This window comes from Sciurus vulgaris (genome assembly GCF_902686455.1).
Source record: "Sciurus vulgaris genome assembly, chromosome: 5".
NCBI lineage: Eukaryota > Metazoa > Chordata > Mammalia > Rodentia > Sciuridae > Sciurus > Sciurus vulgaris.
In genome coordinates, this window is record NC_136465.1 from 35,990,794 (window position 1) to 36,015,911 (window position 25,118).

General features: G+C 38.2%; 1 protein-coding gene across 13 annotated transcripts in view; it reads left to right on the forward strand.

Annotated features, from left to right (window-relative positions):
• The window catches only part of TENM3 (teneurin transmembrane protein 3), a 1,088,270-nt gene that overhangs the window by 1,053,585 nt on the left and 9,567 nt on the right, over nt 1-25,118 (forward strand). For all 13 annotated transcript variants that reach the window (XM_079141831.1, XM_079141840.1, XM_079141843.1 and 10 more), the window contains 3 exons: nt 13,722-13,897; nt 15,164-15,399; nt 22,790-23,086. In XM_079141831.1, coding sequence (XP_078997957.1) covers nt 13,722-13,897; nt 15,164-15,399; nt 22,790-23,086 — 709 coding nt within the window. The remainder of the gene's footprint in view (nt 1-13,721; nt 13,898-15,163; nt 15,400-22,789; nt 23,087-25,118) is intronic.

Here is a 25,118-nt window from a genome sequence, read left to right on the forward strand (position 1 = left end):
AAGAAAGATCAGAATGATTTTATGCAGTGCTGATTTACAGTTGAGAGCTCAGGAGAAAGATTATGCCCAGTAGTTTCTCATCACTTGCTATATACATGTTCAATTAAAGATCAGTTCATTTATACCTTATTAATTTAATATTCAATTTTTAACATTATTTACTTTCATATTTTATCGGTATGTTATAGTTGTACACCTGTGGGATTCATTGTTCCATATTCATACATGCACACAATATGATGATGTAATTTGGCCAATATCATTCCCCAGTATTTCCCCTCTTCCTCTCTCCTCCCCTGCCCCTTCCCTTTCCTCCACTCTACTGATCTCCTTTGATTTTCATGAGATTTCCACATACACACACCTTTCGTTTCTTTTTCCTTTTTTAGCTGCCACTTGTGAGAGGAAATTTACAACCCTTGACTTTCTGAGTTTGGCTTATTTTGCTTAATATAATGTTCTCAATCAATCCATTTTCTAGCAAGTAACATGATTTCATTCTCTTCTATGGCTGAATAAAACTCCATTGTGTAGATATATCACATTTTCTTTATTCATCATCCATTGACAGTCATCTACCCTGGTTCCATCATTTGGCTATTGTGAATTGTGCTGATATAAACATGCATGTATCAGTGTGATATGCTGACTTTAATTCTTTAGGATAAATATGAAGGTATATATAACTGGGTCAATTTGTGGTTCCATTCCTAGTCTTTCAGGAACCTCCATACTGATTTCCATAGTGATTGTACTAATTTGCAGTCCCACCAACAATGTAAAAGTATTCCTCTTGCATCCTCTCCAGCCCATTCTTTATGGCTGCCATTCTAACTGGAGTGAAATGAAACTTAAATGTAGTTTTGATTTGCATTTCCCTATTTGTTAATGATATTGATCATTTTTTCATATATGTGTTGGTCATTTATATTTTTTCTTTTGACACTTATCTGTTTAATTCTTTCATCCATTTATTAATTGAGTTTCTTCTTGTTTTGGTGTTAAGACTGAGTTTGTTACATATTTTGGATATTAATCCTGTGTCAGAAGAGTAGCTAGCAAAGATTTTCTTCCATTCTATTGGTTCTCTCTTCATATTCTTGTTTCCTTTACTGCACAGAAGCTTTTTCATTTGTTGCTATAAATAATTTGTTAACTCTTGGCATTATTTTCTTAGTTTTAGGGGTCCTATTGAGAAAGTCTTTGCCTGCACCTTTATTTGGAGTATTGACCCTGTCTTCTTATAGGAGTTGCATAGTTTCTGGTCTAATTCCTAGGTCTTTGATCCACTTTGAATTGATTTCTGTGCAGAGTGAGAGATCAGGGTCTAGTCTCATTCTTTTACATATAGATAACCTATTTCCCCAGGACCATTTGTTTAAAAGGTTGTCTTTTCTGCAATTTATGTTTGTATGTTTTGGGCATTTTTTTCAAGCATCAGATGACAATATTTGTATGGATTTGTCTCTGTGTCTTCCATCCTAGTCCACTGGTCTTTGTCTGTTTTTATACGGTTTCTGTTATTGTAGCTCTGTAGTATAATTTGAAGTCAGGTATTGTGATGCCTCCAGCATTTTGACTTAGGATTGCTTTTGCTTTTCTGGGTCTTTTTTTCTTCCAAATGAATTTTAGGACTGTTTTTCTAGTTCTGTAGAGAATATCATTGGTATTTTAATGGGGATTACATTGAATATGTATATTGCTTTTGGTAGTATAGGCCATTTTTAAAATGTTAATTCTGCCTATCCATGAACATAGGATGTCTTTGCATCTTCTTGAGTCTTCTTCAGTGTTGTATAGTTTTCATTGTGGAGACCTTTTACCTCCATGGTCAGATTTATTCCAAGGTATTTTACTTTCTTTGATGCTTGTGTGAATGGGATTGTTTTCCTGATTTCTTTCTCATCAGATTCATTTTTGGTGTATAAGAAAGGTATTGATTTTGTAACCTGCTACTTTGCTGAATTTGTTTATTAGCTCTAGCAATCTTTTGGTGAAACTTTTTGGATTTTCAAATTATAGAATAATATCATATGCAAACAGTGATAATTTGATTTCTTCCTTTCCTATTTTTTCCCCTTTTATTTTCTTCTCTTGCCTATTTGTTTTGGCTATAACTGCTAGTACTGTGTTGAAAAAAAATGAATATCCTTGTCTTGTTCCAGATTTTAGAAGAAATGCTTTCTGTTTTCCCCATTCACTATAATGTTGGCTTTGAGTTTGTCATATGTAGCCTTTATGATGTTGAGATAAGTTCCTTCTATTCCTAGTTTCTTCAGTGTTTTTATCATGAAGAGTGCTGAGTTTTGTGAAAGATTTTCTCTGCATCTATTGAGATGACTGATTTTTGTCTTTGATTTTACTTATGTTATGAATTATGTTTTTTGTGTAAAATTTATATTAAACCATACTTGCATCTATGGAATAATACCAACTTGGTCATGATGTACAATCTTCTTAAGATGTTGTTTAACACAATTTGCTAATATTTTATTAAGTATTTTTCCATCTAAGTTCATCAGGGATATTGCTCTATAGTTTTCTTTTCTTAATGTGTCCTTATCTGGTTTTGGTATGAGTGTGATACTTACTGCATAAGATGAATTTGTAAGTGTTCCATTCCTTTCTATTTCATGAAATAACTTGAGGAGCATTGGCATCCCTTCTTCTTTAATGGTCTGTTATAATTCAGCAGAGAATCCATCTCATCTTGGACTTTTCTTTGTTGGAGGACTTTCTATTATTAATTCAATCTCATTGCTAGTTACTGGTCTATTTGGTCCTCTTAGGTTTTCGGACTCCTCTTGATTCAATTTTGGTGGGTCCTATGTGTCTATAAGTATATCCATTTCTTCTAGGTTTTCCAATTTATTTTAATAAAACTTTTCAATATAGTCCCTAATAATCCTCTATGTTTCTGTGATGTTTGTAGTGGTTTCTCCTTTTTTGTTCTATAATTTTATTAATTTGGACCTTTTTTCTTTTTCTTTTTGTTATTTTAGCTAAGGGATTATCTTTTCAAAGAAGCAGCTGTTCATTTCATTAATCCTTTGTACTTTTTTCATAATTCTCAGTTTCATTGAGTTTGGCTCTGATCTTAATCATTTCTTTCCTTCTACTGATTTGCAATTGATTTGTTCTTGTTTTTCAAGGACCTTCAGATACATCATTAGGTTTTGTTTGAGATCTTTCTGATTTTCTTAAGTACGAACTCATAGGTATAAACTTTCCTCATAGAACCACCTTCATAGTGTTCCAGAGATTCTGCTATGTTATAACACTATTCTTGTTTGCTTCTAAGAATTTTTTAATTTCTCCCCTGATTTCTTCTATCACCCATTCATCATTCAGAAGTGTGGTGTTCAACCTCCATGTGTTTATATAGTTTATGTAGGGTTTTTTGGCATTGATTTCTAATTTCATTCCATTACCATCAGATAAGATGTAAGGAATTATATCAGCATTTTTATATTTTCTAAGAGTTACTTTGTGACCTAAAATATGATCTATTTTGGAGAAGTTTTCATGAGCAGCTGAGAAGAAAATGTATTTGGCCTAGATGAAATATTCTCTGAATGTACATTTGATTTATAATTTTTAAAGATCTGAATAGACTTTACTCAGTTTACATCTGTATGGCCTATCGGTGAGAGAGGTATACTGAAATCACTCAGTATTAATATACAGGGGTCTGAGTCTCTAATTTACCTAGTGTCTCTTTTATGTAATTAGGCACACCAACATTTGGGGAATAAATATTAATTATCATTATATTTTCTTGTTGGATCATTTCCTTTACCAGTATGAAGTGACCTTCTTTGTCTCTTATTTTTTTTATTGTAAACAAATGGGGTACAACTTGTTTCTCTGTACATGAAGTAGAGGCATACCATTTGTGTAATTGTACATTTCTTTGTCTCTTCTGATTAATTTTGTCTTGAAGTCAGCTTTGGTGGGTATAAGAGTAGCTACTTCTGCTTGTTTTCAGGCTCCATTTGCATGGCGTATCAGTTTCTCTCCTTTCACTTTCAGCCTACAACTGTCTTTGCCTGTAAGGTGAATCTCTTTCAAGCAACATATGGCTTGGTCTTGTTTTTTAATCTACTCTGCCATCCTATGTCTCTTAATCAAACAGTCAAGACCATTTGCCTTCAATGTTATGATAGAGAGATATTTATTAATTTCTGCCATTTTGATTTATTTCTGCTGTTTAACATGATTCTGTTTCTCATTTTCATAGCTACTCTTCAAATGAGATTTGTCTGTTTGTGAGCTCTGGAGTTCGTTTTTTAATTCTTCTATGTGTAATATTCCTTTAGGTATTTTCTGTAGTGCCAGCTTAGTGGCATACATAAACCCTTTTCATTTCTGCTTATCTTGGAAGCTTCTGCTTATATGCTTGTCGGCTTGCCTTTTCTGAAAGACAGTTTTTATGGTCCTAGCAATCTTGATTGATTTTTTTTTTTCCTTTAGGACTTGGAACACATTATTCCAAGTCCTTCTGGAATTTCCTCTTTATCCACTAATATCATGTATTCACCTGTACACTCTTTCATTCGATATACATGTATCATGTGTCAAGTACTGGCCATAGGTACTGGAGGATTCAAAGCTAAAAGATATGTTTGCTTCATTCAAAGATCCCAGAGTGCATTGGGGAGACAAATAGGTAAATAATTATAAGAATGGTATGTGAAAAGCAGTTATTCAATTCATTGTGCAGGTACAGAGGAGACTTGCCCAAATCAGACTGGGAACAGGGAAAAGACAAGAAACACTTCCTAGAGGAGGTCATTTTTAGCTCTATCTTGGAAGGTGTGCATAAAGGTTAGTAAGAAGCAGCATAGTGTCCCAGGCCAGAGAAAAATCTTTGCTCAGTAATCAGAGCACAGCTGCATTTAGAAAAAGAGTAGCTTCACACAAGAGCATGGAACACGTGTGGGGACATACCAAGATGAGACTAGAGAAGGAGTTAGAGGGAGTTGGAACTTCTGCTTGAGCAAGGCTTACACTGATGTGCTGGGGGATTGGAGCATCTGGTGCATCTTCCATCCTGGGTATTTGGGACTCAATAAAAGAGTTTAACAGGGAAGCAACATGGTTCAGTCTGGTGACCTTATAAAGACAGTTTAAGGTAGAAAAGTAGAAGGTTGGAAGAGAAGGGGGAAAAAGAAAAATTAGGAGATGGGAAATATAGTTAACATTGCTCTTCCCCTGAGCCTGGGCTGGGTACTGAGGATGCACAAGAGGAGATAGAGTAATGAGAGAATGCAGGATGAGAAGCAGAAAGAGGATCTCTGATGAGCCCGTTTTCCCAATTTAGGTGATGAAGTGACTGGGGAAGCACCAGAAAGAAGCAGGTCTGTAGACAACAGATGAGTTCAGGTTTGGAAATTACAAATTTGAGGTTCCCCTGTAGTCTAAAATGTCTGAGGAAAACTTAGAGGAGAAGTCAGTTCTAGAGATGTGGATGTGACAGTTGTTGAGAAGACTGAAGTTATGAATGTGAATGAAATAATACCAAAAAAAAGAATATAAAAGATTTGGTTATAGAGTGGAAAAAATGTGTTAATAATGAATTTATAGAAGTTTCCTATGACCTAATAATTATAGTGGTCATGTTAATACTTTAGGGTCTGCTTTCTGCTATGAAATACTGTGTCTCTCATTTTTTGAAACATTCAAAGTCTGCCTCCCCTGGTACCTAACAGCACCTCCCATGTTTTCTACCTTCCTGTCTTTCTGTTTTCTATACCCCACCTCCACTTTTTTCTCTGCGAAACAGTATAGGTTGATTAGAAAAGGTTCTGGACTTCAACTAAAAACCTGGGTTCCCATTCTGATTTTGTCAGTCCCAACTGTGTGACTTTGGGCAAGCCATAGCACCACTCTGGACATTCATAGTCTCAAGTATAAAATGAAGAGCTTCTTATTAATCAAAACTTTCTTCCTATTCTGAAAAAAACCATGATTCTGCCATTTCTCTCCAGCTTCTCTTAGGCTCCTGTGAAAGATCACCCCAAAGATCATCCATTTACCAAAAGTTAGCAAATTTCCTTGGCTAAAAGTTATACATATTTCATATCTGTTGAACCTGGTATCTTATGCGTTATGTTGGTTTATAAAAACAAACAATTTTTTTCTTTCCAAATGAGGATATATACTTGATAAAAATCTTTCCAGTTTACTGAGTCTCCCAGTCCACACTTCTCACTCATCACAAACCATGACCTGGGTTTGGATCTGTGTATGGTTAAACAAGTACCTGTTAGATTACAAAGAGGTAAACAAGAGAAGGATGAGTTTAGTCTCTGAGCACATATAGAATCCATGGAATAAATCCAGGAGCATACACAGTTTTGTTCTGTGGAGCAAAAATTCTTCCTGCCATCAATTGTAATTCCAAGATTTGCTATCTAAATCATTAAAATGGGTCCCACTTATGTGTGCCTTCCTGTTCCTCATTCAGTAAACAATTTGTAAAGGGTACTGAGGAGATAGCTCAGTGGTACAGTGCTTGCCTACCATGCAGGAGGCTCTGGGTTCAATATATAGCACCCTTCCACTACCCCAACCCCAAAAAGGCCAGTTTAAATACAGTTCTTCTCTTAATCATGGCTGATCCAGGGTCTCTTGACCCCTAAGAGAACTAATTCTGGATGCCCTGACTTAAATTCCTTGGCTTCAAGGCTGCAAGTTTCAGAGCTGAGTACTATCACTTTGTCAGTTCTCCCTAAGCTGGTAATGACTATATAAGGAAAAAGCATTGAGTCACTTTTCTTGAATTTGATCCTCAGAAAAAGTATCATTTCTGGGACCTTCTATTCCTGAACTCAATGTTCTGAAGGGCTGGACCTGAGATGAAAGAGAAAAGATCTGCCCCTGTCTGTTCTTCTCTGAATTCATGTTATCTGGGGTGTTTGGGAAAAGAGAGAAAGAGAGTCGCAGCTTGACTGCAGACTGCTGCCCTTTCTGGTTTCCTGGAGCAAAGCACAGGTCAGAATCTGCCCCATCAGTGAGACCTCCTAATGAAATACAGCAGCAGCAAAGAAATTTAAATTGGTGTTACTCACCCTCCCCCATTCAATTCTCACCCTCTCCCATCAAAATTCTCTCAGCCTTGAGACAAAAATCATGGAAAATAATACTTTCTTTTGTCTTTCTTATTTTGCACTCTTCCGGTCATTTTGGTACAATGTAGGTGATAGTCAGCTGTGTATCAGGTGACCCCATGAGCTTAGAGACTGTCAATTATTCTACTTGCCTTGGTTATGGAAGCATTTTGCACTTTTTTAAATCCAGAATTCAGTTTTTGAGTTTTTCTTGCTGGCAACATTGCTACTGAGTTTAAAGAAATTCTGATTTATCCATGTGATAATTGTTTCAAGAATGCTTAATGTAGAATCTTGTGATATTAGTGTTACAAATCACAATATTATTATAAGAATTTAAATCAGCCCTCCCCTGGCAGTTTTAAATCAGTTTCTGTTCTGTTTTTGCTGTCTGTACACATGTCCTTCATCACTATCGGGGAATGATTTATACATACTTTTTTTGTTGTTGTTGTTCCCTTAGGGTTAGTAGTTTTGTTCCACTTTACCACAATGACAGATAGGAAGTTGTTGCAAATTAGCCTAGTGGAAAAAGCATCACCATAGCATGTGGCCACATTGAGGGGATTTTTGTTGTTGTTGTTGGCTGTTAAACCACAAAAGGAAATTTGAACCTAAGGAACTTGGTTAGATGAAAGAAAAGATTCTCCCTCCATATATGGGGGATAGTGAGAGGAGCTAGGTAAGGCTTTCATGGATTCAAGTCTGAAATCAGCGCTCAGAGCAGGCTATCCTGGGATGGCCCTAGGAAGATGAGGAAGGAATAATTATCGCTAAACCTGAACATTTATCCCACGCAGAGACCTACAGAAGGCACCCAAACCAACATCTGCTGCCTTACCAACAGGGCTATTTCTGAGTGGAGAAAGCAGGGAGGTGGCAAGACACACAATTAGCTGGCTGTTATTTGCTCTTTTACAAGTGAAGAGGATGGAGAGCTGAGGGACAGCACTGCCAAGGTTATGTGCGTACACACATATGTTGGTCCCATCTCTGAGACAGACCAGTTCAGGGTCAGGCACCTGATGACCTTCTATTCTTTCCCTGGCAGGATGCCCTTATTTTCTGGTTTTCTACTTGAAGGTTTTTAATTTTGTTCACATGTTTACCTGACCATCAGTGAAAAGACGAAGAACAAATCACTCCTCCAAGCAGCCCCACCTCTCAAGTTACAGTTGCTTCTCTACTCTGGCCTATTTGCTTTTCTAAAGTCCTACTCTGATTTACATATATTTCTCTCAAAGCAGAAGATCATTTTTTTAAATGTGCATTTGATGAAAGAAGCCATTCTGTGGGGAAGCACCAAAGACAATAAATAATCTTATGGCCAAGTTGTAAGTTTTCTGGAGCTGCAAATTCTTTCCACTTGAATAAATTTGCAACATCACCTTAGCATTGGTAACAGTCTAAGTCAGTTTTTCTCCCAGTTGAGGATCTATTGAAGATGTTTAAGCAGAGAAGTATTATAATTATGGTGCTTCCAAAGATTAATTTAGTATCAGTATGTGTGGAGAGAGGCAGGTAGACCAGTTGTAAAGGTATAGGGCACTGTGGGGATGAAAAGATAAATATCTGACAGGTATTATGAAGGCAAAAGGAAGAGTTGGGAATTTCATGTCTGTAAGGAGAGAGAGAAAATTTCATGTCAGGATAAATACAACATTTTCAACTGAGAATGACTGAGGCTACAGCTCTGGGACATTGGTCGATGATCCTACTACTTAGGAAACTTAAAAGGAGATTTTTAAATAAGCCACAAAGGCTAAAACAGCAAGTTTAGGCACAAATGCAATCAAAATTTGAGACAAACAAATAGATAACCATCAAATCAGGGCATTCTAGCAGGGAAAGAGCGGAAGGTCATCAGGAGCCTGAGGGAGACTGTCTTTTCCAGAGAGTCCTTTGTGAAGAGGGTTCAATCGGGAGCAGCAAAGAATGTGCTGTGTGATGCTTTTGGAGCTGTGAGGCTAAGGCTAGATGGGCAGAATGGACAACACAAAGTTGATGTTCTATTCAAATTCCCTAGAGCCTATTACATTGTAAATTCAAAAAGCTAATAAAAGAAAACTACATCTCTAATATACAAGCTGGGCAGGGCTAGTTCACCACTAAGGCCAAGCAACAAACATTAATTGAGCCACAAAGTTGCACATAAGCAGAGAACATGGCCAGCAGCATATGTATTTGATGGAAAGGTCTCTTTCACTACCTAAGGTCAAAGTATTCCAGAGGACAGCTGGTCTTTGCTGGTACATCATTCTTCTCCTTTTGTTGAGGTAAAGAAGAGTTAGCCTGCCATTTCCGGAAGTACCTGAAAATCACCTTTGACAACTTATTTTCTGTCCCTTATCCAGAGTCTTCTGGTCATTTTGTCTCTCATCCATCTTGTTTTCATTTCTATTCCCATAGATGCTAAGCTGTGAAAACAGTTCACTGATCCTCACTAAAATGAAATAATGATATGGAGAATTTTTTTCATGAAGCTTTTGTTAGGGGTCATAACATAATACCCCAAAGTAGTGCTTTAGCACACTGAGTCCTTTGAACTGAAGGAGACTGGAAAAACTTGAGAAGCAAGAGGTTCTCTGGGACCTTCTCCCACCTTCCTTTCCTGTCTCCCCATTAGCAGGTTGTAGACATTTGAATTCTTCTTTCCCAAAGATGGTTACAAGCTAGAGTTTCTCTCCACATGAAATGTAGAAAGGTCACTCTGATCTACCTTGAGACCCTCCTTCCGTAAAGCTCAGCCCCATACCCAGGGGCAGGGTGGGTTGGAATAATGATGCTACATAGGGAAGCACTGCTGGGTCCCCTGTGCCCCGGTTGGTCTCCTTTGGGTCACACCTGTTTTGTCCAGTCACATGTCTGTCTGCTGCCTATTCTTCACAGAGACAAACATAAAAACAGTTCTCCCTAGATCTTCATTTTTGAAGGTTCCTGCATCTTGTAAAACTTAAATTAAATAAATCCATTATACTTTTCTCATACTAACCTTTTGTTTCAGAGTGTCAGCCATAATCCTTGTGACAGCTAAGGAAAGAGTATCACACCTTTTCACCCTTACACTCTTCTCCTTTTAAAGAACTATCCCTCACCCTGAAATTAGGTCCTCTCCATCTTCAATGTGATTAAATAGCCTTCCTTTATTAAAGGTGGGAGTAATAGATGGTCATTTTTTTTTATTTAAAAACTCTGTATTCATCCTCATCCCTGATTTCTTGTTTTATATAATCCCCAAATCTGGGAACAGCTCACTGTCTGACCTGTCACCCTGACCTTGGGCTTCTTCAGCACCGCCATCACATTGACCTTTTTAAAACCTTGCTTACCTTTAAAATCTTTGTCGGCACTCCATAATCCCTAACACCTTGAGGCCTCCCTCTACACACTTTCTTCATGAGAACCCTCTCTGTCCCCAGTGGCTCTCCTACACACTGCCTGCTGTCTTGCTGGTCCTTACAGCTCTGTTGTTCCAAATCCTTGCCCGCTGCTGTTTGCCCTCCCATGCCAGATCTGCCTCTCTGCATCCCGCATCTGATTCCAGGCCCGACCCAGGCTCATCTTGCTTGGGCTCTTCCTTTGCTCCTCCAGTGGGGATGCATGTCTGTCAGCATATGTGACTTCTTTCCCCAATCACACTTCTTATTCTCTTTGTATTCACACTACCGGGGCACCTGAATTTGTCAGGTGACTAGTTAGGAAGAAGCCCTTATGTCCCTCACACCACTGCACCTTTCCTGATGTTCCTTGTACAAACACTCCCTTCCTCCTTATTCATGCCTTAACTCAGATCCAGCCACTCCTTGGAAGGCACAGAATCAGATCCTCCAGGGCTAAACTGTTAAGCTAGGCCACTAGATTGTCTGCTTATCCCTGTGTCATTCTGACTGTACTACCTGCAGAAGGTTACTTGTGTTTTCATTTCCCAAAGAACCAAAGGCTAATAGGTTATAGTCTGAATGCTCAGCATCCTGGGCTGTATCTCCGTGTGCTCAGCATCCTGTGATACAAAATGCCTGCCCAGCAGGAAATGGAATGAGTGGTAAGCCAATGAAAGCACCAAGTCAAAGGTTGGAGAAACGCTTTCTGCAGGAGAAAGGTGACGCTTCTGCTTGAGATTGAATGGGGCTAGAAAATATAAACCATCCAAAGGGCAGGTCAGTGGCAGCAGCAAGAATGAATCAGCAAGCTGCTGGCGGGTAGTATCATATATATAAAGTAGAGTTCTCAACTTTAAATCAGGCACTTGTGATTTACAGAAGTGCTAATGGGCCTGGGGTCAAGTACATAACAATTCCAATGATGGCCCAGTCATGAGATACAATGAGAGCCTGATCAGGCCATCTACCCACATCATATTTTCGTTTTTCCTTCTGTAAAATGGGGTGGGGGTTCAGTAGTACAGTACAGAACAATCTTCTCTATAGGAGGAATCAAAGGGGCATTACTTTTTTAAACCAAATAATATGTTTATCATGTGATGCAGGAATTATACCAATTTTTTTTTTTTCTTTTTTGAGTACCAGGGATAGAACTCTGGAGCACTCGAACACTGAGCCACATCCCCAGCCCTATTTCATATTTCATTTAGAGACAGGGTCTCACTGAGTTGCTTAGCACCTTGCTTTGGCTGAGGCTGGCTTTGAACTCCCAATCCTCCTGCTTCAGCCTCCAGAGCCACTGGGATTACAGGTGTGTGCCACCATGCTTGGCAATACCAATTTTAAGATTAAACTTTTTTTTGTCAATAATTCCATGACTCTGCTCTGCTGTGTAAATAAACCTGTGCATCCTTGTTTCTTCCAGAGCAATGATTTCTTCCAAAAAGCAATGCCAGCAACAAACTGTGTTGGATTTCTTTCATTTATGTCTTAATCTGCTCAGGGCACTTGGGTTGGTGGGGAGGGAAGTGTGTCTGCTTTGTTTCCTCAGCTCTGCCTTTTGTGTGTCCAAACAATGATTATTACTCTTAATGGGGATTTGCTTTCTCTCTTTCTCCATCTCTTTCTTCTCCCTCCTGAGTGCCTGTTCCTGCCACTGGTGGAGCATGTTGTCAGACCCTGTCAGTCAAACCCATGATCTCACTGATACTGTCCCCTCTGAATTAACGGGATCAGCTCAGCACCAGGCACCAAACAGACCTCAGTCTCTTTCCTTCCTTCTTTCTTCCTTCCTCTCTCAACCATGACATTGCCTTTGCTGAAATCTTTTCCTTCTTATAACTACTAACCACATTTTTCAAAGAAAATATTTACTGTCTACCCTTTTATTTTAAAATTCTCTACCTTTTTATCTGAAAATATCATTAACATACTTTTTTTATCCCTTACTCTCATATTGCTCCGTATTTATACCTATTATTATGATTTCTCTTCCACCATTTCCCTTCCTTGGTCACTGGCCTTTAATGACATCCATTCTCTACTAGTTTTGTTTTAAGAGCATATTTTAAGTGGTACACAGTTCAAGGCTCAATTTCACTTAGATCCGTTCATTAGTGAAGTAGCCTTAGTATCAATCTGAAATCCAACCTGAAGTGTATTATTGTCCTCAGGAACTGTCCAGGTGTTTTACTGTGAGTTTTGCACTTGTTTCTCTTTATTTTGATAATGTGGACATTTTTTAAATTTTCTCCAGTGCTGCCACAAATAGAAAACTCACAAAATCCTGTTCATTCGTCAAATGCTATATCTATAATGTATGTTTATGAACAAAGGGCAGCTTTTAAAATACATCTTATTATTTAAACAATAAGTTCTCATTTATATGCCAATAAGAGTAGGTTTATAATAAAATATCAAGTAATTATTAAATGTCAGGAAATACTGCATCTCAGTTCAGTAAACACAACAAATCATCATTGGAGATGCCACCCATTCTTAAAATATCAGTGTAAACAAGACAGGTTATACTGATAACCTACTATCACCATTCAAATCCCAGTTCATGATTATGAAGTATATCATTGAGAAATAACAAAGCCTTTAGGGCTGGGACATAGCTCAATGGTAGAGGACTTACCTAGCATCTACAGCGGGTTCCATCCCCAACACCACAGGGGGAAAAGTCTTTATCAAGGCTTTTATTAATTTGTTGAAGATGTCTTGAGACTGAAATAATATTTGCATGTGCAAATACATATGTGTATGTAAATATGCTATTTGAACAAGTCACATATACATACATATATATGCATGTTACACTGTCATAGAAGACATATATAAGTTGATAAAACCTTAAAAACAGATATAACAGTAAATTGAATCTACTTATAAAAAATATGGAGGAATACTAAGGAATTTAATATCAGCAAACATGTTCCCTTTGAAACAGCAAATTAGATGTGCAGAAGGATTTTGGTCACACTTCAAAGAATAATATGCTGAGATGGAGAGCTATTCTGTTTACTCTTGCTCTCACCGGTGAGGTTTCCCTATGTTAAACAGGCTTTTGATTACTTCAAAGCATGTTTGAAGTCCTCACTCTGCATAGCTCATGCACAAAGACAAATATTCTTCCAAATTTGTGCAGCTCATACTGCTGCACCTTCTAAGTAAGAAGAACCTGCAGTTTCTTGTTTAACTCCAAGTCAATACCTCTTTTATTTAGCTATGACAGTGAAGGTCGTCTGACAAATGTCACATTTCCAACTGGAGTGGTCACAAACCTTCATGGGGACATGGACAAGGCTATCACAGTGGACATCGAATCATCCAGCCGAGAAGAAGATGTCAGCATCACTTCAAATTTGTCCTCGATTGATTCTTTCTACACCATGGTCCAAGGTAAACACGAAAGCGTAATTTTAACTGATAATTTTTAAATACCACTAGCACCCAAACAGATTGTGGCAGCCCTTATTTTCTAAGATAAAACAGAAAGGGGGAGATGAAAATATAAACCTGTGGAGACACTGACGGAGTAATCTAGCACCTGCGTGTAATATTTGTGCAGTTATATATACATATTAAAATTACATAATACACAAGAATATGCTAACCTGAAAATAATGTATTTTTTCATTCCTATTTAATAAAATAACTTAATCTCAACTCTTTATATGTGGCATCAGATCATTTTTAGAGACACCTAATAGTTGCCCAAAGTGCATTCTACCTCTGCCATTTTGGTACAGCAGTTTGAAGGGCAGAGTTTTATGACTGCACTATAATGTGGTATTTAAATCCATAATATGATGGAAATTTTGTCCCAAATCCCAAGTACCCATTTTTGTAATGTCCAAATTTCCTGGTTTTTTTCACCCAGTGTATAGGCATATACATTATATCCACCCTCCCTGTAATGGAACTTCCTGTCATAGTTTTTTTTTTTTTTTAACTCATCTTGGAAAAAGGCTGTAGACTGTGACATTTGCAGTTGTGAGATCATGACTCAGAATAATTACTAAATCTGGTTAAACTTGACTTTTTTTTTTTTTTGCCTTTTTCTTTGGTAAACTCTATAATCATCTAAATGTAGTATTGCCTGAATTCATTTCCTTCCCAAATGGTCCTATAGTACTTCAAAATTTTAATTGAGGCAGTGGCCTACATTATGAGAGGATTTTTTAATTTAAAATATTGGTGGATCCTTTTTTAGAAGTCAGTTTCAGGGAAAATATCACTTTATCTTTGGGGATGCAAGGTATAGATACTAATTCTTTCAGAAGGTCTGTGATAAAAGATAAAGGGATGGGTGTAGGGGAGAAGACTCTTCTAAGCCTTGGAAGTGGTCATACCAGCCCCCTGAGAGACCTCATACTTGGCTCTTTACAAACTATTAGCTACCTGTCTGTCAGACAAATTAGAAGAGAAATCTGCTAGATCAGGACCTTAAATATTCCTGGTTCACCGTTAGTATGTATCTGTACCTTTGACAGCATGAAATACTAGAAACCAAAGCTGTTTTGTTACTGTCCATAAGAACATAATTATGTGCTCCTTTTTTTTTTAATAAGTCAAAGTTTTAGAAATTAATATCGCTTCTGAATGTACAGCAGACAGGTGTTCAACCCATATCAAATCGTTTGTTTTCTACTTCTTGTTCTTTAGATCAGTTAAGAAACAGCTACCAGATTGGCTATGATGGCTCCCTTAGGATCATCTACGCCAGTGGTCTGGATTCACACTACCAGACAGAGCCGCATGTTCTGGCTGGCACCGCTAACCCAACAGTGGCCAAAAGAAACATGACTCTTCCTGGTGAGAATGGCCAGAATTTGGTGGAATGGAGATTCCGAAAAGAGCAAGCCCAAGGAAAAGTTAATGTTTTTGGTCGAAAGCTTAGGGTAAGTTATTACTGGAGAGTTGGAGGAGGCTACTCAGACCTCTGTACTGTGGAGATGGCCTGACCCACAAGCGCAGGATGGACCTCCTGTTATCCTAGTCCTCCAACATTGAGTGAGGGGCACACTCAGGGTGGGGAGTTGAAAGTCTGCCTCAGAACACAAGTTATAGACAGACACCACATCATTAAGATTGCTCATAGTAAAGCTACTTCAAGAAAATTTTAAATGATTCAAAGTCAATTTCTCCTTGGGAAATCAGGAAATTGCATATGGCATAATCCTGAATAGCCTGATGTCAAATCAATTCTTGTTTTACCAATACTATCTTAATAATCTTAGGTTTTTCCTTCACCTACTCAGGAATGATGGCTTTAGTGTGGAGATGGTCATCAGTAAGGACTGGCTTAAATACTGGAAGTTTTCCCAGTCATGAGTATGTATATTGACAGGTAGACCATATTGAATATGTATATTGAGACAACTTGGACACATAATAAGACTGCCAACCTCAAAACCTAGCTGTCTCTTCACTGTCAGTGGAAAACCCCAACTTATATTACTTTTTATGAGAAATGTGATATTTCTCATTATGCTCATATAATTCAGCTTTGCAAAATGTTCCCTGCACTTACTTGTTAGGTTTTTTTTTTTTAATCACTCTCATATTATGGGCCAAATATATCTAGAAGGTAAACTGTGATTTATGATAGCTATTTGGTAAAGACAACATAGATTAAATACTGAAACATAGGTTGCAAGAAATCACCTTCAGCCACAATAAACTGAACCTGATTCATTCTTTATATTAGCAAACAAATTTTAGTTTATCAGATAATGTAGATAATTCTTCCTAACATGATTTCCCTTGCCATTTAAAAAAATTACTTCAACTCAAGGAGCAAGAACAAAACTTGGAGTATACCATTAATGTCCTTTTTTTCTGCACCAAAAGTGGCTAAATTATTATCCCAACATGCTAACATTATTTACCTTGGCAACCCTTCAGGATAAAAAAATCAGAGTCTAAATATTGCTTCTAGCTATTTCCAAAAAATAGAAAAGAAGTAAAAAAGAATCAGTGAATTGAAAACAGACTATAGCCAACACTTGGGTCATATTCTGATTCCACTTCAATGGTAAGACAGGTGTTTGGGACCCCACATGTATGGTCTCTGGAACCTCGTGGGAGCCTATCAGTGAGAGGACTGAGAAGGAAACTCAGTAATACACAAGAGGGAAAATCAAGTTTAGGGTAGAAGTTAAAGTGATGGACAGGAAAGCGAGCTCCACACTTCCTTCTGATTGCACTCATGGTCTATTGTCAAAACTCAGCTCCTGCCTTTTCCTCTGCTGCACCCAGGAAGCAGTGGCTGCCTGCATCTTCATCAGCTGCTGCCACTCACTGCTTCACCCTGGGCCTTTGCTGCCTTGACCATGGCAAACTGAAAGCTGATTCACAGGCTTTCTCTTACTCAGTTGTCCCTGAAGCAGGGATAATACACACACATAGAGGCACACCCATTGTAGGACTTCCTCAGATGACACAGAGGTACTGTTCGTATCTGTGCTGTCCTCATCCTATGCAGGAGAGGAAACAGAGCACCTAACTAGAATTCAAAACTACATGTTCTACTAGTAAACCTTGGGGGGAAGTCATAACATCTCCAAACCTTAGTTTCCTTTTGTATTTCATGATATCTAGGTTATGAGAGATTATATTATTAGTATCTAGATAATATCACAATATTACAATCTATATATGATATCTGTAGATATATACAGGTAAATATAATTTCCCCTGTGCTGCCTCTATTTCACACAATTGTTGCAAGAAGTAAACGAGACAATGTGAAAGTACTTAGAAAATAAGAGGCACAGTCATATAGTTCTTAACCCCAACCCAAGACTCTCAACCACATTTGCAAACATCGATCCCTCCTACCCACAAAAGAGTGGACTAGAAAAGAGGCATTGAACTTGCTGAAAAGGAAACATAAGAAAATAGCAATATGAAAAGCATTTTCCACATCAGTGGAAAGAAGGAAGAATGGGAAATACTTTGTGCACAAGCCGACCACATGACATACTGCCTGCTAGGATTTGAGACAAGTTATATCTCAGTGTGTCCCCTCCTACTTTATAAGTGGCATGAAAGAAATTAGGAAGAGAAAGGAAGCCCCGTTTAAAGTCTCTAATTCAAAATAAAGAAAACACCTCTTTAAAGGAAGGAAGGGACTAAGGCACAGAGGCATGGGTGTTCATTTTTTTTTTCTAAATAGCAGAAGCATAATGCCTCCACAAGACATTTGGGAAAATATACTATTTAAAATGGCCTGCTTAGCCACACTGAAAGGAGAGTTCCAGCTGGTGCATGTGATTGCTCTCCTAGAGACAATGCCAGGATCACAAAGGAGGGCTTCTCACTTTCAAGATAAGATTGGATGTGCCAGCTCTGACAGCTAATCTGTGGATTCCAGGGGAGGAAATCTAGCGGGAAAACGGTGATATGAAAAGCCAGCTTGGGGACTGAAGCTGGAGAGCCTTCCAAAATAGGGAGAGGAGAGAGAATGAGGGGACCTGTGGACACAGGCAACATGAATCAGCCCTGGGAGCCATTGGCACCCACCCCTTCCTGAGACCCACAGTGTCTCTCCTCCTACCTCTCATTATTTCCTAGCAGAACATTCTTTACATTTTCGAGTTTTTGACCTAAATTCAGCTATGTGCCTGACACTTGATGGATACTCAAATATTTAGTCAGCGAATGAAGAATGAGGAGAGCCAGCCTCACAGTACAGGTTATCTGTTTCATTGCCTCCAGATCTTCCTAAGAGGGGAGCTATATGAACAGCACACACTTACAGATGTTTGACTACTCCAAGCAAACCTAACACTGAATGTAATAGATAAATAGATAGATCACTATATAAAAGTGTGTGTGTGTAAAATGGATGAAAAAGTTTCTTTAAAAGACAAGAATTAGAAAAGGAAACATAAGAAAATAGCAACATGAAAAGCATTTTCTGTGAAACAGTATGTTAGGGAAAGGGGGTAAGTACACTAGGAAATAATAACCACATGAAATTATGACGGAGATGCAGGAAAACAGCCTAATAAAGACAATTCCACAGCTTGCTTATTGGCAGCTAAAGTTAAATATAGAGACATGTGTCGTAGTTCTTATCTTTGTCTTATAGTAATTGGCAAATATTTCTTTTATTAGAGGGGGGAGAATTGAACCCACCACGGGCACTTAACCACTGAGCCACATTCCCAGCCCTTTTTATTTTTTATTTAGAGACAGGGTCTCACTAAGTTGCTTAGGACCTTGCTAAGTTGCTGAGGCTGGCTTTGAACTTGGCAATCCTCCTGCCTCAGCTCAGGCATGCGCCACCATGCCCAACCAATATTCCTTTAATTTTTATCAGGGCTGGACTTCAGAAACAGTCATCAATCAACTACAAAGAATAGTTATGGCATTTTAATAGTAAAATTCATCTCCTAAACATGCCCAGAAATCAGATGCTTAAAGGAAAATTTGAGTGAATTATTTTTAAAAAGAAATTCTCAGAATTTGAAAGCCAAAATTGTGTGTTTGAAGTCATACATAAATATGGAGTATGTTTAAATCTTACTCCACTTGTCGAATTGGTGTGATATTTTAACTGAGTGGCCTGGCTTCCAGTAGGAAGCACATGCAATTAGCATTATCATGGGTACAGAGACATAGAACAATCTGTAGCAAGTTGATGCTACAACAGGGATGAGGGGAGGCTTAATATTGTCACCAAGTGTGCTGTGTAACAAGCCAGCCCTACCTCCCTACCCTCCACATTTTGGATAGGTTAGTGTAACCTGATTGCAATGGCACCTCTCTTTGTGAAAATTATTTAATGTCATTATGATAGTTTTTCAAGCATTCCAGAGGGAAAATTATACTGCCCCCCCTCCCAATATCAAAGGGATGTGCAATTAGGTGCAATCATGCTGGATGAGACTTTTAAAATAGAGATTTTTCATGCTTAAGAGAAAAATATAATACAACACAAAGGAATTTATATAATTTTTTTATCCATACACAACATTTTTTAGATGGCTGCGCATATCATAATGATCTGATATAAGGTTTTCCAACTTTAGATTAATTATTCAATGTGATATTTTTATAATAATTTAAAATACTTATTAAAAGTCCACTGGATAGACTAATACTGGGCTTTATGACTGTAAAATAAAACTACAAGAAGATTGGCATGTCATAATTTCTAAAAACTGGAATAAAGCAGGACTGTGTCCTAGAATAGATGTGTCCACTGACTGCTGCACTTTGTTTATAATACCCAAAGAAGAAAGTCAGAATATCTTTTGGGGAAGAGAGAGAAAAACAGGAAATCTGTTAGTATCTTTTGGAACTGTACAAATTGAATAACAGCAGATCGTATCTGGAAACTAAGCATGGTTAAGACCTTGGCTTGTGTTGGAAAAAACATTCCCAACACAAACTCAATTACTTCAGTTTGAGAATACAAGAAAGGCATTGCATACAATGTTTGTCTGGATAAAAAGAAAAATTAAAACATCTGCTCCCCCTGTTTGGTCTCACAATGTTTCCAGATGCTTCCTCATGGTGACATTTGGTGTGGTGTGGAGTGGCAACTCTCTCTGATGCTTATCGTTTGATTTTCATCTGGAGGTGTCATGTAGCCAAACCTAAGGAGCAAATCAAGCCAGTCACAGGTAGAGGTAGTGCATAGTTGGGTTCCAGACCTGGCTTTTTGCTCTTTTCCCTATAGCAACCATCATATCAGATCTGTACACATGATCTCTTATAATCTAACCAGAGGAGATATTGCAGAGATAAAGGAGGGTTAAGAAAAGCAGTAAAGGATTGAAATACAAATTAAGATGAATGCAAAGTAAAATACACACAGATGGGACAATAATGTGGGCAGCATTGTCCTTGGAAATTATAGTCTTTCCTGGTCACTTGTAGTCGGAACATCCTAAGGAAGAGAGAAAGAAAGGCAAACCTGAACATTGTGGTTTGGGTATCTTAAAACACAGTCTGAGAAACCCAAGAGCCCTAGTAAAACTATTTAAATTCTGTGAAACCTCTTCTTCAGGCATCAAAAATATAGGACAAATACAAGATGAAATACTTGATTCTGCCAGTTATCAAGTTAATTTGACATCAGATCTTCCTACAGACTTTAGAAAAGGTATTTGTAACATTAGCTAGCGGCTTCTATCCAAAGTACACTGTTCTGCAAACTGAAACTGGTAAAGCTTCACAAAATTCACATAAGGCAGCAGCAACTAATACACACTCAGAAAGCCTCCAGCCGACTGGTCAGAATCCAATAAAAATCACTGTGAAGCAGAGCCTTAGGGATCTTGTCCAATCTCTTTATTTACAGATGGACAAAATAGATTCAGAAGGGTTAAAAGCCCAAAAGGCAAGCTACCCCTAGTCCCCATCCAGATCAGGATGGAGATCAGGCTTTTTGATTCCTGGGTTCCTCCCCACAAGACCCATGCACACACACTATAATAATCCTAATACACACAATTTCTGCTGTGATGTAGTGCTGTGGGGTTGTTATTTTTGTTTCCATATGAGCTGGAGCTAAAAGACTAGAACTGAAAAAATTAAGATCGTCCTAATTTCCATCCAGGGCTCTACCCTTTCTCATTTTTTATTAAACATCTCTTTGAAGGTTCCTCCTCCACCAGCCTCATTTCTTTGTAGCTAGACTGTTACCTATCCCTGGACTTCACAGTACTCCCCTTGAACAGCTAATTAGACAGGTTAAGCTTGAGTATTTTTGCATGGGACATGTTTAATGTCAATTGTAGAATGCAAGAAGTAGTTTTATCACAAGTTTTATACAAATATACATATATTTACATATAGCTACTGATGTGAGCTCTGTGTGTGTGTGTGTGTGTAACAGTTTTATGTAATGTCTTAGTCTGTTTTCTGTTTCTATAACAGAATACCTAAGATTGGGTAATTTATAAAGGAAAGAAATTTATTTTGGCTCCTGGTTCTGAAAGTCTTAAGAACATGACTCCAGGATCCACTCAGCTTCTGGTGAGAGTTTCATGGCAGAAAGTGGAAGAGCAAATGGGTATGCTTGGAAGAGACAAAGGAGTTAATGTTTTAAAACAACTTGTTTTCAAGAGAATTAATCTATTCCTGTGAAAACCAATTCAGTCCCTTGAGAAGGACATTGACCCCTCTTCAAGGCCTCATCTCTTAGCACCAATGCATTGGCAACAAAATTTCGACCCATGTTTTAAGGGGCACAAACCACACACACACACACACACACGTATTTTTATATATATAAAACTGATCAACTGGAGCTGTCGATTTTGAAGGTCCTCATTAGAGCGCAGTCATGTAAAATTAAGCCTTTCCATTTGATTTTTAATAATCAACAGTAAGCACTTTAGTACATATAAGCCACAGCCCCACAAAAGCCTGGAAGACCAAAGGATGAACAGACCACAGTCTCTGCCCATCAGGGTTCACAGTCTGCCAACACTGTCAGCCACTTGTAAAGCAGAATTTAATCAGGACCACGTTTCCATTGCAATAATGAATGCTGGTTTGTGTATGTCTTGGATCACAGACTGTAACAGTCAGATTTAGCTAAAAAGTGTGGACATGGCACACAGCCACACAGAGACCCTATCGCAACAACATGGTGCTGGATTTGTATATTAAGTGCGATATTCAGACTGTGGATGTGTGGTAGTGAAGGACTCTGAAGTCCCTGCCAGTTAACCAGATGTTATCAAAAGAAAAAGGCATTCTAAAAAAATTGTGACTTTTCAGCGCTGGGCCAAAAGCAATGATCATGTTTGTAACCTCCTGCTATTTAAACTCATTAATAATTTATAGTAATGTGGGTTCCAACTTCTACTTAACTGCTGTTCAAAGGGTTAGAGTCACATTTACCACTGTTTTATTTAATGTAACCATGATTAATTTACTAATGCAATTATTTTCCAATGTCTTTGAGGGGAGGATCTTTGAGTAATTTACATAGGTGTCATGTTTATCACCTTCAGATCTTCTGAAAAAAACTTTAAAGCAAATACATTTTGCTACTTTTCTTATCAGTTACTTTAGTTTACAAAATTTAATTGAAACGGTTTTGAACAAATGCCAGGTTGTCTTTCTGCTTAATAAAACCTTTTAAAAGAACAGTTAATCTACTGCCTGGCACTTGTACCCAAGAAGTTGCTAAATTAATTTACTGACAAAGTGAATCAATCATTGTAAATAGTGTTTAAACAATACCCGGGACTCTGAAGAGTAATAAGTGACTAGTATTGGAATAACATGATTTATTTTATCATCTTGTTTGTGTGGTAACAGGTTAATGGCAGAAACCTCCTTTCAGTTGACTTTGATCGGACAACAAAGACAGAAAAAATCTATGACGACCATCGTAAATTTCTGCTGAGGATCGCATACGACACATCAGGACATCCAACTCTCTGGCTGCCAAGTAGCAAGCTGATGGCTGTCAACGTCACCTATTCATCCACAGGTCAAATCGCCAGCATCCAGAGAGGAACCACTAGTGAAAAAGTAGATTATGACGGACAGGGGAGGATTGTATCTCGGGTCTTTGCTGATGGTAAAACATGGAGTTACACATACTTAGAAAAGGTACGTCTGCACAACGTGGCTCCAAATAGTGAGGGATGATTAGCATTTTCCAGCAATCACCCTGAGCACTACGAGGTAGGGTCGGGGAACAGCAACACAGGAATGAGTTCCATTTATTATTCTAAGTATCAATATGGCAGTCATAGTGGTACAGCAGTGATGAATTTCTGCATTAGCAAAGTAGTTTCTCCTTAGTTAAGTTCCACTATCCGAGACCCTTTTAAGTGATTTATGCTGTAAACAAACAAGCACTAATACTATCCACCTGCCAAGCTTGTACATTGACAACATTCACAAATTAGACCTTGAGCTTGTAAGTCATTTGTAAATAATTTCTGTGCTGGCTCTTTCATTTAAGAAAGAGCCTTACATTAGCACAGTTAAAGCTGTCAGTTTTGCATTGTTCCTGGCAGAACTTCAACAGAACCATAAAAAGCATGCTGGTCCTATTTATGCATTATTAACCAAAAGAGGTTATTTTCTTAGAAAGCCATGCTTTCAGATACTTTGTGGCATCTCTCTTTTCTCCTATATATAACAGATAAGCATTGCCACTTAGGCTTTTTCCCATTCCTAAGAACTATGCACAATACCAGAAATGGAGAATTGGAGTTAGTTACACATGTGCAAAATGCTAAACTGTACAACGTGTGGCTTGGGATATTGACGAGGGTCAAGAGGAAATGAAAAAGGAAGAAAAGCGGAAGGGTGGTCTCCCATAATTCTGTTCTTAAGAAATATAATCCACTGAAGAGCATATTCATGAGAAGTTTTATTTGCCTTTGAGACAGACTTTAGCACTAGAAAATAACGTAATTTTGAGTTCCTTTACGTCTCAAGTCTCAAAGCCAATTACACAGCCCCTGCTACAAACTCAACCCTCAACAGTTGCTGCCTTCACCCTTACATGTTTCAGAAGTTACACAGAGTAACCTTTGTCATATAAAAATACCACATGCACGTCATTGCTGTGCTCACCTCACAAAACCCTGTTCTTCACCAGCTGTGCTCCACAGTCAACACCAAACCCCCTCCATGTGAGCCAGCTCATCTAATTCCAAGTGGCCTGTACATAGACTGCCCTTCCTGACAACCAGCTTCAGGTTCAAATCACAGTGCAGCATTTAAGGCAGCCTCCCAAATCTGGGATGCTTCCAGCCAGGACCCTCCTGGCCAGTCTGCTCTTTCAAACCCAGTTGTCTTCTCTCCTTGGAAGAGACTTGGAAGAGACCATGGACAATGCCTGTTAACATGATAAGCTCCCTCAGTGCCAACCATTCCACTCTACAGTTGGTCATTTGATATTTATTTGCCTAGAGAGCACAGAGTCTGCACATATGTCTCTGGGAACAAATCCTGACACCTGGCAGATATTTTACGCTCCAACATGGGAAAGGAATAGACTGGAACAGTTTTCCCAATTTAAGCACATTAAAGGGACAGGTAATGGAAATATGAATACCCAGACCTTCAAGTTGATAGTGGTGATCATAATGTGGCTGAAACGTTTAAATGAACCAAGGAGTAAATCATTGATAAGAGCCTTGGTCACTAAATGGCAAAGGCAGTAACCAAGATCACCTGCTTACATAGGTGGAGATCAGAAAAGCCAATGAGTCCTTTCTCATTTTCTCTCCCAAATTCCTAAAATTATCCCAAACTCTTTCCATTTCTTGCTGGGATAGGCACCCAAAGCCAAAATTACTTAACACAAAACATGAAATGTTTTACCAACTACCATCAAATACATTAAACAACTGCAAAACTAGGTACAAATTCCTGTGGATTACAGTTGTCCAAGCCTTCCTTAGAAGTATGCAGACTTTCAGGGAAAACTTTTGGGACATCTACTGTCCAACCCATATGTTAGTCAGCTTTATGTTGCTTCAACAAAATACCAACTTCAAAGGAGGAAAGACTTACTTTGACTCAACACTTTCAGAAGTTTGAGTTCATGGTCTCTTGGCTCCATTTTTCTGGGGGCCTGTGGAAAGGTAAAACATCATGGCAGGGAACACAAAGCTGCTCATCT